The 17248-nt window shown below is 39.9% G+C and overlaps 1 protein-coding gene across 1 annotated transcript in view; it reads right to left on the reverse strand.

Annotated features, from left to right (window-relative positions):
- CYP39A1 (cytochrome P450 family 39 subfamily A member 1) overlaps window positions 1-16706 on the reverse strand; it is a gene marked incomplete at both ends in the record, with an annotated part of 79811 nt that extends 63105 nt beyond the window's left edge. The window contains 3 exons of the mRNA XM_080700047.1: window positions 1363-1537; window positions 4448-4583; window positions 16521-16706. Coding sequence (XP_080556173.1) covers window positions 1363-1537; window positions 4448-4583; window positions 16521-16706 — 497 coding nt within the window. The remainder of the gene's footprint in view (window positions 1-1362; window positions 1538-4447; window positions 4584-16520) is intronic.
- Between the last annotated feature and the right edge of the window lie 542 nt (window positions 16707-17248).

Genomic DNA, 17248 nt, shown 5'->3' on the forward strand with positions numbered 1-17248 from the left:
TCTTTTCTAGGCAAGCAGGTTAGACCCTGGCAATTATGAGATAATAAACAGACATCAACTGATTCAATATGGCTCAACAAGCATTTATTTAAAAAATAATAACAATGCCTAAGATATGGCCCATGCTTGTAGGCAGCAGGAAAGAAACCATAAAATCAAGGGCAATATTAGTTATCAAATTTCCTTATTTCTCACAGGAGCCCATCTATTCAGATTACTGCACACTAAAATATACAACTTAGCAATCATTTTTACTGTGAGTGAATAAAATGATTGCTGTGGCATACATAAAAAGAATATTAACATATTCAAGATATTTAATATTCAAAGACATTGTAATATCAAAGATCCCTTCAGGACTTCCTTCCTAGAGAGTTTTAAAAATATCTAGCGATTTGCTTTGTTTTATTGTACACACTGGGCATGATTTAACAAATTTCTAAGTTTTTGCTTATTTTCCCTCTCTCCCCTCCCCTCCTCCATTCCCTCTTCCCCCTTCCCCTCCCCTTCTCTCTCTCTCCCTCTCTCTCTCTAACTTCCAACACATGATTACATGTTATTCTGTTTTGAGTTAGAACTACTGAAGGTTGCTTTTGGCATCACAAAATCTCTTTCTGCGTGTGGTGGCTTCCCATGGTCTCCAAACCCAGCCTCTAACTTTTCCAGAGAGCATTAGAACATAGCTGACTCCTGTTTCTTGGGACTCTCTTCTAAGACTAAGGCCCACACTGACTTTGCCTTGGCTGCCTTTTTAGGCCTCAGGGACATCTCCGGGACCCCTGTGGTCCACTTCCGGATTCTGTTTTCTCCTCTATCTACTAACCACAAACTGCAAGGATGGTGAATGCATGCCAACCGTGATGGGCCAATCCACGTGGCATACACACACCCTTTGGGACGAGTAATAAAAAATTACTACCAATGTATTAAAATGATTGTTTTGGCTCCATAAAATAGGAGTGCTAAACTTAAAATTGCACATTAGCTAGAATTTAAAGATTTTTTAAAGCCAGGCGTGGTGGCTCATGCTTGTAATCCCAGCATTTGGGAGGCTGAGACAGGAAGATCGCAGTTTGTGGACAGCCTCAGCTACATAGTGAGATTGGTTGCAACTCAGTGAGACCCTGTTTCAAAATAAAGAATAAAAATTAGGGCTGGGGGTGCAGCTCGGAGGCGAATGATGTTCCATCTAGGTTCCATCCCCAGTACCACACACAAAAAAAAGTTTTTTAAAAAATCTCTTAATGGCCTAGTTAGGTAGACTTCATGAATACAAGGGCTTCCTGAAGACCAGTGTATTGGTTTGAAAATCTTTTCCAGAACAAGATTAAATCATACTAACACACCTGTTTACCTATTTACCTTACTAAGGTGCTCAGGTCCACTGTCCCATGAGAGCCTAAATTTTCCAGCTGTTCATGTAATTCTTCCGTCAGTTTTTCAGTAAAATGAGATATGTTGAGAGTCCCCATTTTCCCTTTCAACATAAAATATTGCTTTTCATGCAGTGTTAAAAAGATATTCTTTGGAACTGATGCTATAAATAAATAAAAAAAACTATTTTCAAAATAAGCAATCACTCCTTAAAGCACACAGTCAATACACCACCATTACGTGATTAGAAGGGACTATTACCAAAGTCCTCGCAGGACATCAAGCCACCTCCTGACATGAAAATAGGTAAAGATTTACCCTATACTGCCAGATCACACAAGTCTAGAGGGCAATTCGCTTTAAAGGATGATCTACAAATGGGTACTTTAGAGGTTTGGGAGGGTTTCCAGCCCTTCTTGGAATATAGGTTTCCAAGTCTATATGCAAAGTATATTTAAAATACATAGTATTTTACATATCCCAGTATTTTTTTTTTTTTGTGGTACTGGGGTTCCTGGAAGCCCTTCTACCTCCGGGCTACACTCCCAGACCTATTTTATATTTTTATTTGGAAACAGGGTCTCTTAAGCCAGCGTGTCTGGCTTCGAACCTGCGCGATCCTCCTGTCTCCGCCTCCCAAGCGCGGGGATTACAAGCGTGCGCCACCACGGCCGGCTCATATCCCTGTATTTTTAAGAAGTTATTCTAAACACTCAGAACATTCTCCTTTTTATGACCCCAGCCCTCAGTCTCTCCTGCTACTTTCTTCTTTTCAAGTGTCTTCTGAAGCATTACTTCCACCAGACTTTCCTGACCCCGTGAGTAGCTGACCCCACTATTTCCTTCCTATCCCACTATTTCCTTCCTATCCCACTATTTCCTTCCTATCCCACTATTTCCTTCCTATCCCACTATTTCCTTCCTATTACTCCCATATTTCTTCCGCAATACACACTCTGGTTAGGTTGAGATGATACTTTTTTTAAAAAAAAACTCATTTCTTCATATTTTTATTGTCTTTGAAGTTGCTTTTTCAAAATATATAGTTTTCAATTTTGTACTTCACCCTCTTATTATATGTAGGTTACACTGTGCACAAGTGAATTAAAATACGTTTTAGATTTCCTCAGCATATAGCGTCTCTGTGGTGGTAGAGAAAATAAAATATATGCGCAGTGAACTCAAGAGTCAGTATTAACATAGTTCATTTGATTAAAAAGAAATATTTAAACGTGAGAGTCCCATAGGAGGTATAGGTTAAAAAAAGTCAATAATTTCCATATGTCTCCATATTGGTATATTTTATTTATATATTATATTTTAATCCATATTGGTATATTTTATTTTCTGAAGGGATATATTACCATACAGATTAAAAGCCTTCAACACATCTATAGGCCTTCGTCAGGAATTCCATAGCCCACAGAACCAGAAGCACTAAACAGTCAGAGTATAACATGGGGCAGTTTTCATGCAACCAAAAACATAATAAATAAATAAATGAATAAATAAAATGACCATGTTACTGGTAGCCTGTGTGTGTGTGTGTGTGTTGCTGGGCATTGAACCCAGGGGCAGTCTACCTCCGAGCTACACTCCCAGGCCTATTTTTTTATTTTTTTTTGGTGGTACTGGAGATGGAACCCTTCTACCTCCAGGCTACACTCCCAGACCTATTTTATATTTTATTTGGAAACAGAGTCTCTTAAGCCAGCGAGGCTGGCTTTGAACCTGCACGATCCTCCTGCTTCCACCTCCCAAGCGCGGGGATTACAAGCGTGCGCCACGCCACCACGCCCGGCTACTGGTGGGTTTTTAAACAAGTCACTGATCGCTTTAAAATATTTTTTTTTTTTTGTCTTCATGGCAAAAAAAGAAAAAGAAAAGAGAAAAGAAAAGGAACCTAAAAAAAGAAAGTAAAAGGAAGCAGAGAGAAAGAAGCCATGGACAATAGGAGCTAGCGTAAACATTTTGAAAGTAGAGAAAAGTGGACCAGCTCTGCACTGGGGGAGGAGAATGGGTTCAATGCCCATGTCTGCAGCCTGGGAAGAAATAAATTCGGGCGCACCAGACACATGCTCACGGGGACAGTGGAAAAAAAAAATCTCTAAATTAGATGCAGAATTTGTGAAAGAGCAAGCCAGCTCCTGGATCACCTTGCTAGCACTCTGGGATCATGTAAGGAAAAGACCCAGAAAGGGCTTCCTAAAGCGAAAGGATGCTGCTTGCAGAACGTGGAGAGACAAGAGCTGTAGCCTCCACGGCAAACTATACATACACAGCAGAAGAAGAGAAGTGCTAACATCAGCAGCACAGATTCGCTAAAACACCATCAGGAGCATGCCCAGTGCTGGGTGCAGGTATGAATGAATCGCTTTGAGTCTCACTGTGATGTATAGTTATTCACAGTAAAAGGATCTCTAAAAAGCTGGGCGTGGTGGTACACTTCTCTAGTCCCAGGACTTCGGAGTCTGAGACAGGAAGATCACAGTTTCGAGGTCAGTCTCAGAAACTCAGTGACATCTTGTTTCAAAATAAGAACAAAGGACTGGGGATAGTAGTTTGGAAATAAAATGTCCCTGGGTTAAGTCCCCAGTACCAAAATACATATATATATTTAAAAACGACTAGCTGGGTGTGCATCTGGGAGGCTGCAACAGGAGGAGCTGGATACCTCAGCTACTACTTAGTGAGGCTCTTTGCAACTCAGTGAGACCCTTTTTCAATAAAGAATAAAAAATAGGGTTGAGGGTATAGCTTGGAGGTAAATGCCCCTGGGTTGTATCCCCAGTACCACAAAAACAAACAAACAAAACCCCCCCAAAAATAGTAAGGTTACCCCATCTCTTTCACATGTGTAATTAAAATCTAAATATATTAGCTGTCGATAATTTGCTTTTCCACAACCAAATTCATCACATACTCTTTCCCCATCTGGCCCTACATCAAGAATAAAGTAATGGGTCCTTATCATTCTGATAGAAGAATGAGGGTGTAATTTTTATCTAAAATTACTCTTGGATTACATTGTTGTATTTCAAGCAAAATGACTAAAAAAAAAAAAAAAGTTTACCTGTATGATAGACGGAATCTTGTACTGCTAGTTCAAAATTTAATTCTTTAGATTTTAGAAATACATTAATTCCCTCTTCTTCAGTAACAAAGGTCATTCGTTTTCCTATAGCAAAGATCGTAAATACTGGTCCATACTGAAATCAAAAACATAAACACAGATCATGTTAGTAAGTATTCGTTAGCATTAGAAAATATAAAATGTAGTTTTAAATTTGGGCATATATTTATGACAGTTTTCCTTGAGAACTCCAATGCAAAGTCATGATCAAGATAAAATCCAGAATGATTATATCTGGTAATTAACTACAAATCCTGACTGTCCTAGACATTTTTAAATGACATAAGGCTCAATCTAGTCTGTCTTCATAATTTTATAATATGATAGCTACAATTTACTTACACTTTCTTTTCTTATAGTATGAAATAACTCTTGGAAAGCATTAGGTATTAACAACACTTAGGAAAAAAATACCAACACTGTGACACTTGAACATCGCTTCCGAGCTCTCAGTAGGCTTATAAGCAAACTATAGCTCAACATTACTGAAGAAAAAGATGCAAAATGGCCAGTGGCTTTACAGGTAATCCGCTGTCACTGGACAGTGTCTTACAATCCCAAATGCTTTTCTCATCTGTTCCCTTTCTCACTTTCCCAAATGACTATGCCACCTCTCCAGTTGGAGGCACTGCCCCGTAACTCACCGGGAAAACCTGCGGATGCCCAAGCACAAAGCCCATCCTCTCACCACCAAACCTGGCAGTCCACGCATCGGCACCCATTCCCCAAGCCTTCCCGCCTGCTGACGGGTGCAGGGACCTGCCCCGAGGAAATACCACCTCTCCCCCTTGCCTTAAGGGACCCCGTGCTCTCTTGCTTTCTCTGCGCTTGACACCTGTGCCTTTCCCCCTCTTACATCATTGGTTTCCTTCCTCTTTCTCAGATCACTCCTCGCTGCCTTCGCACACACTCCAGCAGAAGGGAGTCCGTGATCACGTTGAGGGGATGGAGAGGTCATGATCCTTTTCACTGAATTCTAAGTACAGCAGCTTTTGATTGAATGCAGATGACAAGCCACAACTTTATCCATCACTGTCACAAGAAGCCATGTTTTCACATCCTAGTACAGTTATCATGAGTACCCGAAAGCATCATTTGTATTCATCACTACTTCACTGCTAGGCACTTACAAACCATAAGACGCACGATCATCCCGTGATATACTCTTGGGTGCTGCCAGGCGGCCGTGGGCCCAAGGATCATCACACGGCTGAAAACCAAAGTCCTCTCTATTCATGGCGGCCACCAAGACATCTACGTTGCTTAAAAGCATTGCTTAGTTATAATGGTTTACTAATCCATCCTTGGAAGCAAAAGAGTAGCTGGGAATGGCGACCCCTGCCTGTAATCCTAGTACTTGGGAGACTCAGACAAAAAGATCCCAGGTTTGAGGACAGCCGCAGTAACTTAGCGAGACCCTGTTTCCATGTAAGACATAAGACAAAATAGCTCAGTGGTAAAAATCCCTCTATGTTCAATTCTCAGCACCACAGAAAAGGAAGAAGGAAAGAAAACAGAAGCATTAACTTTACTACAGGAAAGTGGCCTTTTGTAACACGGGTGAGTAGGGCTCACAAGATAGACCAAGTTCAAACACGCTGAAACAGAAGAATGACTGCTGACACAGTATTTGAAGTCACTTGTGCAAAATAACTGCCCAGTCCAAAACGGTCACGTGCAGTTTTCTAAATTCTCTAACAGTGAGGTTTTTGTTTTCCTTTGGGGTGCAGCGTCAGCAGCCTCAGAGCTGTGAAGTCAACTCAAGAACATATTTTCCAGTTCGATTTTTATTTTGAGATAGTTCTAGATTAAAATGTACTTGTAAGAAATATTACAGAGACCCCCATGTATCCGTTATTCTCGTTTCCCACCTATACCCTAACACAGAACCACAGCCAGGCTATTGGCATCGGTACAGTCAAGATACAGAACATCTCCATATCCAGGATCCTTCAAGACCCGCGCCCACACCCTTCTCATTCCACCTCCGTGACTCTCGGCAACCTTCTCTCCCATAATTCTGAATCTCAAGACTTTTATGTAAATGAAGTCATACAAGTATACAGCCTTTTTGAATTGGCTTTTTTGGACCAGTATAATTTTCTGGAGACTCATTTTAGACCACTGTATGAATACTTTCTCCCTTTATATTTCAGAATAGTAGCCCATGGTATAAGTGTTCGTCTTAAGATTGTTGAAAGACACTGGGTTCTTTTTACTTTGAGGCTATGGCAAATAAAGTTCCTATAAACATCTAAGTCCAGGTTACTGTGCGAACGTATGTTTTCATTTCTCCTGGATAAATATTCAGAATATGTGAATATGGAAAATGTCATTTCTCCTGGATAAATATTCAAGATATATATGCTGGGTCATACGGTCTGCTACATGTTTAAGAAACTGCTAAAGGGTTTTTCTGTGTGGCTGTACCATTTTATATTTCCACCAGCTGTACAAGTGATTTAGTTTCTCTATATCTTTACCAGCATTTGATACCATCCCTATGTTTTTTATTGTAGCCATTCTGATAAGGGTGTAGTGATACCTTGCTATGGTTTTACTTACATGTCCCTAATGACTAGTACTGTTAAAATCCTTTTGTATGCTTAGATGCCATCTATATATGCTTTTTGGTGAAATCTCTAATTGTGTCTTTGTCTCAATTGAATTTTCCTTAACCACTGAGTGTTTGAGAGTTTATATACTCTAAATTCTATTTGTGTGTGTGTGTGTGTGTGTGTGTGTGCAAGTTACTGGGGATGGAACCCAGGGGCACTCTGTCTGAGCGACACCCCCAGCCCTATTGTTTATTCTTTCTTCTTCTTCTTCTTCTTCTTCTTCTTCTTCTTCTTCTTCTTCTTCTTCTTCTTCTTCTTCTTCTTTTTTTTTTTTTTGTGGTACTGGGTTTCCTGGAAACCCTTTTTCTTCCGGGCTACACTTTTTTTTTTTTTTTTTTTTTTTTTTTTTTTGGAAACAGGGTCTCTTAAGCCAGCGTGGCTGGCTTCAAACCCGTGCGATCCTCCTGTCTCCACCTCCCAAGCGCAGGGATTACAAGTGTGCGCCACCACGCCTGGCTTCTTTTTTTTTTTTTTTTAAGGTTATCACTGTGTTGCAAAGGGCCTTACTAAGTAGCTGAGACTGTCTGCAAACTGCAATTCTCCTGTCTCAGCCTCCTAAATGCTGAAATTACGAGCGTGTGCCACCACGCCTGGCTCTATTCTAAATATTTTATGTGTATTCTATTCACAGTCCTTTTTCAGATATGCGACTTGCAAATATTTTATCCCAGGATGCAGCTTTTCTTTTTATCCTCTTAAAGGGCTCCTTTTTTAGCCTTTTTTTTTTTGAAATGGGATCTCACTAAGTCACTGAGGATCTTGGTAAGTTGCTGAGGCTGACCTTAAACCCGCAATCCTCTTGACTCAGCTTCCCAAGTACTAAAATTAGAAATGAGTACTACCATGCGGGCTCTTTTTTTCTTTTTTTCTTTCTTTTTTTTTTTTTTTTTTTTTGGTGGTACTGGGGACGGAACCCAGGGGCCTTCTACCTCTGGGCTACCCTCCCAGACCTATTTTATATTTTATTTGGAAACAGGGTCTCTTAAGCCAGCCGCGGCTGGCTTCGAACCTGCGCGATCCTCCTGTCTCAGCCTCCCAAGCGCGGGGATTACAAGCGTGCGCCACCACGCCTGGCTGCAGGCTCTTTCATAAAGCAATTTTTAAAAACTTTTGTTGAGGTTAAGTTAAATTTACCAATTTTTTTCTCTAATGAACTGAGGTTTTTTTTTTTTTTTTTTTTTTTTTTTTTTCAGTACTGGAGATGGAACCCAGGGCATTCTACCTCCCAGCTACATCCCCGGCCCTATTTTTTTATTCTTTATTTTGAAACAAGGTCTCACATAGTTGCAAAAGGCCTCACTAAGTAGCTGAGGTTGTCCACTATCCTACTGTCTCAGCCTCCCAAATGTTGGGATTACAAGTGTGCGCCACCACGCCCTGCTGAACTGTGCTTTTGATGTCAAGTATAAGCACTATTTCCTAGCTCTAGATTAAGATGGTAGCTTTTTGTCTTTTTCTAAAAGTTTTATGTTTAACATTTAAGCCTATGATCTATTTTGAGTCTATTTTTGTTTAAGATGTGAGACTTGGGTTGAGGTTCGTGTTTTAATTTTTAGAGGTTTTTTTTCTTTCTTTCTTTTCGTTTCTGTTCTGAGTGCCTCATCCTTTGCTGGAGAGGCTATCTTTACTTCCCTGAATTGCTTTTACACCTTTGTCAAAAGTCAAGCCTGGTGTGGTGGCACACACTTGTAATCCCAGCATTCGGGAGGCTGAGACAGGAGGATCGCAGTTTGTGGCCAACCTCAGGTACTACTTAGTGAGGCCCTTTGCAATGCAGTGAGACCCTGTTTCAAAATAAAGAATAAAAAAATAGGAGGTAGAATGCCCCTGGGTTCCATCCCCAGTACCACAAAACAAAAAGTCAGCCTAACATATTTGTATTGGTGTTTTTCTGAAATCTCCATTCTGTTCCATCTCTGTGTCCATCTTTTTGCAATATCACATAGTCTTGATTAGTGATATGTCTACACATTGAGTGGAATGATTCCTTTCACTTTATTCAACTTTTCAAAATTGTCTGGGTGGTCTATTGTTTTGCCTCGCCTCATAAATTTTAGATTGATCTTGTTTATATTTACAACAAATCTTTCAGGAAATTTGATAGTATTTGCATTAAACTAGACTTTAATTTGGGGGAAATTGACATGTTTACTATGTTGACTTTTCCAGTCCATGAACCTGGTATATCTCCCTATTTAGACTCTTTTTTCCTTAACTAGTATTTTTAGTTTTTAGCATAAACATTATATACATGTTTCCTTTGTTTTAGGGCTACATATTTATTTTAGAGTGATTGTAAATGGTATTGTATTTTAAGTTACAGTTTCTACATGTTCAGTTAGCATGTAGCAATACAACTGATAATTGTTTATGACCTTACAAACTCATGTATTAGCTCAAAAGGGTTTTTTTTTATATAAATCTTTTGTTATTTTCTACAGAAACAACTGTGTCATCTAAAAATTGGGATATTTTCATTTCTCCTTTGCCAAACTACATGTTTCTTATTTACGTTCATTACTTTATTGCACTGGCTAAAAATTCTAGCACAATGTTGAGTAAGATTAATGATAACAGAAAATTTTGCTTTGTTCCCAAAGAAGGGAAATATTTACTCTTTCATCATTATCCTGTTAACTATATGATTTCTATATTTTTTTATCAAATTGATGAAGTTTTTCTCTTTTCCTATCTTTCTAATAGATTTTTTAAAATCATACACGAATACTAAATTTTGTCAAATGTCTTTTCTATACCAACTGATGTAATCATTCACTTTTATTGTAGCCTGTTAATACAGCAGCTTACATTGATTGGTTTACAAATATTGAAACAATCTTGAATCCCTGGAGTAGACCTTACTTGACAATTCCTTTTGTTTATTGCTAAATTTTATTTCTTAATATTTTGTTATATATGTTTGCATCTATATTCAAGAAAGAATAATTGTCTAGCTTTCTTCACTTGTCTTGACTTTGTTTTCATATAAGAGTAATACCAGCTTCATAAAACAGACCGAGAAGTAATCTGTTTTCTTCTCCTTTCTGGAAGAGATTGTACAGATTATATTCTTTAAATATTTAATATTATTCCCCAGTATAATAATCTGGGCCTTGAGAATTATTTTGGGAAAAAATTTAAACTACAATTCAACTTTCTTAATAGCATAGGCTACTCACATTATTTATTTCATATTTAATAGTAATTAAATTAATTAAAGTAATTAAATTAATAGTTTTTTCAGGAATAGGTCCATTTAATCCAAGCTGTTACATCCATGTAGGGTTATCCATAGTATCTCTTAGCATATTTTGATGTCTTCTGGGTCTGCAGTGATGCACTGTTTCATTCCTAAGATCGGCCATTTGTGTCTTCTCTCTGTTGGTCTTGCATGAGTTCTGGGGTTGATCTTTTAGGATAACCTGTTCTTTCATTCTCTCTAATGATTATTCTGTTTTCAACTCCATTGATTTCTGCCTTTTAATATTTTTTCCTTCTGTTGCTTTGGGTTTATTTTGCTCTTTGGGGGGTAATTTTTGAGGAAGAAGCTCAGATTATTGACTTTCTACTTTTACTTTTTTTAATATATGCACTTACTGACATGAAATTTAATATGTTATACTTTTTTCATCCAACTCGATGTAGATTTTTAATTTACCAAAAGTCAAGCTAAAATATAAAAATAATCAGAGTAGTTGAAAGTAAGGAATGAAAAAAGGTGTATCATGTAAACATTAACCAAAAGAAAACTTTAGTAACTAAAATAATATTAGAGAAAGTTGTTTTTAAATCAAGATATATTACTACAGATAAGGCCCTTATGGCAAGTAAGTAGTGTTAGCAAAAGTCACTTAAGTATATAGGCTAAAGAAGTTATCTCATTAAATGATTTTACTGTAGGAATCTTTGTTTTTGGGGTCACTGCCTGTCAGCTGGGTTCCATACCCTAATTTACAGATTTATTTACTCTCTAAGTGTTGGTAGAAGGCCAATAATTACAAAGTAAATAAATTTCCTTCAATACAACCTGAAAAATTGTGATGCTTATTTATGCCAAGATTTTTCCAAGAATTTAATTCATTGACTATCAGTATTTTCAAAATACCTAAACTTGACCTAGAACACGTTGGGACACTGTGTTTCCACTGTGTCAGCAAATCAGTAATCTTAGATAACGATGGGCAGACTGGGACATGTACTAGTATATCTTTAATTTTCACAATCAGAGTGTGTCTTGGTTAACATCCTCACTGCTATAATCCAAAAATAACTTACACACAACTCAGAGGAAGGGAGATCTACTTGCTCACAGTTTTTGGAGATTAGAGAGTTCAGTCCATGTCAGGCCAAGTCTGCAGAGCTCAGGACATGGAGGCCAAAAGCAGAGAGAGGAGAGAGCGAGACTGCTCTCACATCATCGTGGCCAGAAGCAAGAGAGGCAGCAAGGAGATTCAAAAACAAAAGCAAGTTTCTAAGGCCATCCCCTCCTCTCACTGGTCCATCTTCTCCAGCCAAACCACATCTGCCTAGGTTATTAACCAGGAAATCTGTTAAAATGGATTTATCCACTGATGAGATACAACCTTTATTACTTCATTACTTCAACTCTGAACACTAATATAGGAGCTCTTCAGGGGATATTCTATATCTAATCATAACAGAGTCCTAAAGAGTTTATCAAAGTCTCGTGCTTAGAAAGTTGTAAATAAGACAAGCATGATGGCACACACCTCTAATCCACTATTGACTGGGAGGCTGAGACAGGAAGATTGTAGGTTGGGGTACAGCCTCGACAACTTAAGACCCTCAGCAACTTATCAAGACCCTGTTTCAAAATAAAAAAAAAAGAATAGGTTGAGCCAGGTGTGGTGGCACATGCTTATAATTCTAGTATTGGGAGGCCGAGACAGGAGGATCCGGGGTCACGGCCAGCTTCAGCTACGTATTGAGGTTCTCTACAACTTAGTGAGACCATGTTTCAAAATGAAAAAAACAAAATTTGGCTGAGGGTGTAGCTCGGAGGTAGAATGACCCTGGGTTCCATCCCCAGCACCACCAAAAAAATAAAATAAAATAAAATAAAATAAAAATAGGGCTTGGGATGTGGCTCAAAGGTAGAATGCCCCTGGGTTCAACCAACCCCCCCCCCACACACATATAAAGTAACCAACCCACACACACATACAAAATTTGTATGTAAAATTATATGTGTAAATCATAAGACTGATATAACCAGGCTCAATTTGAAATACAAGCACAATATTCTCTCTCAAAGTTCCAAGTATCAGGCTTGCAACATGTTTTGTTGAGAACTTACTAACTACAGAGTGAGTTCTCACCATCTCAAGGGTCAACTACGGTAGGATCCACTGCCAAGCTGACACAGGAGGCAACTGGATTAAAGGTCTTTGTCCTTTACTGGTTGTGGGCCAGGGCCTCCCTCTGTTTCTTACCTTGTAAGCCTTTCTATCATGGAAGATCACTGCATCATAAGTATAAGAGCCGGAGGCACAAGAGTCCGATAGCCAAATAAAAGTCTAATCACAGAAGTAGCACCCTGGCCCTGATACCATTTTCTCCTCATTAAAAGCAAGTTACTGGTTTCTGCTGATACTTAGGAGAAGCTGCTTATGTAGGGAGCCCCCAGCAAGGTAGTGTCCACTGTAGCTTATGTTAGAACTCTGATTACCACATGTTTATCATTCGGGGGACCTGTTAAATAAACTTAGCTACATCCATGCATCTTTTTAAAACAGCAATTCTAGGGCCAGACATGGTGGCGCACACTTGTCATTCCAGTACTTGGGAGGCTGAGACAGGAGGATCGCAGGTCCGCAGCCAGTCTCTGCTACTCAGTGAGGCCCTTTGCAACTCAATGAGACCGTGTTTCAAAATAAAAAATAAAAAATAGGACTGGGGGTGTAGCTCGGAGATAGAATGCCCAGGTTCGATCCCCAGTACCACAAACTTAATTAACTAATTAATTAACAGTTCTATATAGAACTGTAATTTTTATAATAAAAATATGAACTCTATCAATGTTCGATCCATTTAAAGATTAAATAAAAATAAATCAAGGCCTTTTCAGTCACCAAAATTTATTTTTCTCTGCCCTCTCCAAAGTCAGAAGTAGCTCAAGGTGATAGGTCATGCTGGGACTTTAGGAATCGTTTCCTAAAGGTTCAGTATGTCATAAATAGGGTTTTATACAGTATTGTCATTTAAATGCAATTTCTCATTAAAGCTACTAATCAGAACCTATTGCAGATACTGGGAAAAAGCAGAATTAACACCCTCTCACACATACCCAACATTTGGTTCAAATGCCAAGACTGATGGACACACGCACAGACACCCCCCCACACACACACACACCCAGAGGCTATGAAGAGGTTTATTACACACGGTGGGGCTTCTCTGATAAGACTGGAGCTAGCCCCTCAAGCTGAGCTCAAAAATGACTGGAGACAGCTGTCTCAGCTTGGAGTTTTGCTACAGTCAGGGAGCGAGTCAGTGTGAGCATTCCTGTTTGAGGGCCGCGGTTCTGTGCTGCTTAACTCTCACCCTGGCACCTAGGAGAGAAGTGGCCGCCCTCTCTTACCATCCCTCCCACAAGAGTGGTACAAGGGGAAGAGGCAAGAGAGAGGCTTTTAGCTTTCAGCACTCAAATACGAAAGAACGGAATCAGTCTTTATTTTAGGACTAGGAAAAGATAATTTATACTGTGCTCCATACTGTGAGAGGTGATGCATAGAACTTGTTTCACTTAATCAGAACCCTCAAACCATTATTTGATTTGACAGAAGCTTGTACAAAAAAAAAACCTTAAAAATTATCAAAATCCCTTAGGGGTAAGATAGGGGGGGAAAGGGGATTTCAGATAAAAGAGGAGAGAGACCAAACAGTGGAAGGAGATGGGGAAGGGAAAAGGAAGCTTTAAGAAGAAAACAATAATATTATGCTTATATATGAAGGTATCACTATCAATTTCACTAACATATACAGAAAGGTAAAAGAACAGGCGCAGGTGGGATCCGGAGGGAAACACATCCAACATGGGGACATAAATAAATGTATCACTTTGAGTCTTACTATGCTATACAATTACAATACACCAATAAAAAGGTAAAAATTCAAGCCGGGCGTGGTGGGCACGCTTGTCATCCCAGCATTTGGGAGGCTGAGACCAGAGAATCACGGTTCGCGGACAGACTCAGCTACTTAGTGAAGATCTCTGCAACTTAGTGAGACCCTGTTTCAAAATAAAGAATAAAAAAATAGGGCACAGGGTATAGCTCGGAGGCCAAATGCCTCTGGGTTCTATCTCCAGACCCACACACACACAAAAAAAAAAAAAAGGAAAAAATTCAAAATCATATGCCTAAATAAGGCTTTGGGGGACGGTATAGTTTTTTTTAGGAAGTATAGTTTTTCATCTATTAGAGTAGCAAAAATTACAAAGAATTATGGTATCCGCTGTGAGCCAGAATATAAGGAAGCCAGGCGATTTCATGCACTCAAAGGAAGATAAACAGTGTATAACGTTACATCTTTTTGAAAGGGCAATACAATAAACAATTTAAGTGTGAGTATTCTCACATGCGGCGCTACCTTTAGGAAGTTATTCTCAGGAAACAATCAGATAAGGGAAAATGTTCAACTGCCCACAGACACGTGTTGGGAATGTTCACTGAAGCATTGGTTGAAATAAAGAAAAAGGCCAGTAGCTTAAATATATATATACACACCCCACTACTGAGACTTAGGAAAACTATCACATACCTCGTATGATGAAATATAATCAATAGAAAAGAACTGGAGAAGTATTAATGACATCAGAAAATTATTCACCTTGTACATTAAATTCAAAAGCACATAAAATAGTATACAATATTATTCCATTGTGGGGTTTTTGTTTTGTTTTGTTTTGTTTTTGTGGTACTAGGAATTGAACCCAAGAGCATTCTACCTCCGAACTACACCCTGAGACTGATTTTTATTTCTTCTTTGGAAACAGGGTCTCAGAAGGCTGCTGAGGCTTGTCTTCAAACCTGCGATCCTCCAGTTTTAGCCTCCCAAGTACTAGGATTATAAGTGTGCACCACCACACCCGGCTCATTGTTGTTAACTAAATGGTTTGAAAATACATAGGATAAAAGCCGAACCATACACTAATTTTTGACAGTGTTTTCTTTCTGGCGTGATATTCTGGGTGAGTCTTATTTCCATCTTAGTTCTTTTCAGTATTCTCCAAGCTTTTCAACTAAATTGGAGTCTCAGAAATCTTGAAAGTAACTGACCAGCATTACCAATAATGCTTCTATATAAAAAATTATTCTGTAAACTGGGCTAACCAGATAGGAAGCTATGTAGGGTGGGGTGGGGGGGTCAGCATAGAGTATTGTAGTACAGTACCTAACATAAAATATTGCCATATAAGACATAACAGTGATGTTGGTTAATATCACACAAATGTACTGGATAATCAAATGCCACAAAATCTTGGTAGCTGAAAATTGAATAATAATTAAAAAGGCTAAAAAACGTCTCTTCCCCAAAGTTCTCAGATATTTAAAAGATCCTTCAAGGACAAAAATATATCGATTACAAAGACAACTTCTACCAATCTCTTAGGGTGCAGTGATATTGGGGCCTTATTATCAATAACAACAACAGGAACTTAAAAAAAAGTTTTTAGGTTTTTAAAGATCAATTTTGTTAAGCATTTTTCCCGACCATATCCTGGTGGTTTTTTTTTTTTTTTTTTTGGAAGTACTGGGGATGGAACCCAGGGGCATTCTACCTCCAAGCTACATCCCCAGCCCTGTTTTTTATTCTTTATTTTGAAACAGGGTCTCACTGAGTTGCAAAGGGCCTCACTAAGTAGCCCAGGCTGGCTTTGAACCTGCGTGATCCTCCTGTCTCAGCCTTCCAGACATAGTAATGCTGGGATAGTAATGCGTGATCCTCCTGTCTCAGCCTCCCAGACATGTAATGCTGGGCTTACAAGCATGTGCCACCACGCCCGGCTGTTATTTCCATTTTGGACACGGTTTTATTGCTCCTTTTCATAAAGTTAAATCGAATTACACTTTCACCTTTCCCAATAATTGCTTTCAGTTAATGTGTGTATTCCATTTAACGTGTATACACTTAGAATTTAACTTCGACAAAGTAACTAAAACTTTAACCTCTACTTTCAATAAAGCAGATGCAAGCTTCATTATTAGATTTCTTTCACGAAATCTCGGGTAGGATATTGTTGATAGTAGAGAATTAATAAACGACGAGGCTGTCGGGAAACGGATATGATCCTGGTGTCCTAACCTCTCATTTGAGATCTAATGAAAGAAAGCACCATCCCCTCCAACAGCCCCGCCTGCACGGCTACATACCTTGCTTCTCGCTTTCTCAATAAATTCTAGAGGGGCTTTGCCAAACTCCAATCCAGCTCCAATCCAAGGAATCCAGCCCCCGATGCACGGGGGTCTACTCAAGCTCTTCAGCCGAAGGAATGCGTAGAGAGCCACGCAACCTAGGACGACCGCCACTGTTGGGGGGATGAGTTCTGTATTCTCCATCCTCCTCCGGGGTCAGAGATGTCTGAAAGGTCTGCTGCCCTGGCTGGTCCTCTTTCCCAGAGGTCTGAGAAGGAACACCCTCCGGGCTTCCCAAACTTTTGGGAGGCAACTTTTGCGGTGGGTTCTTTCGTAACCCTAACTTCTTTGCCCCGCCCCATTTTTTAGGTGATGTTTGCATCATCGGCGCCCTCCCACCTCCACTTCTAATTTCCCAACGCGATTACCACGTAAGCAGGGCGAGGGATGGGCTGGGCGGGGCTGGGCGGGGTAGCTGAGAATGAGCATGCGCCGTTGCCACGGAGACCGGGGGGCGGGCGCCTCCCGGTCGACCAATCAGCGCCGCCTCCGGGCCCCGCGGACTACATTTCCCAGAAGCCCCGCAGCCCCGCTTTGTTTTTCTGCTTGCTGTTGGGGACCTGGGCTGTTGGACCGCGCGGGGGCTGGGGCGGCGAGGAAGGCGCAGGTTCCCCCGAGCCGCGCGAGGGAGATGGTCTTTACTCGACCCCTCGCCGGTTGAGAAGGGGCCGCCCTGGCCGGCCGGT

Source organism: Muscardinus avellanarius (genome assembly GCF_963383645.1).
Source record: "Muscardinus avellanarius genome assembly, chromosome: 8".
NCBI classification, from domain to species: Eukaryota; Metazoa; Chordata; class Mammalia; order Rodentia; family Gliridae; genus Muscardinus; species Muscardinus avellanarius.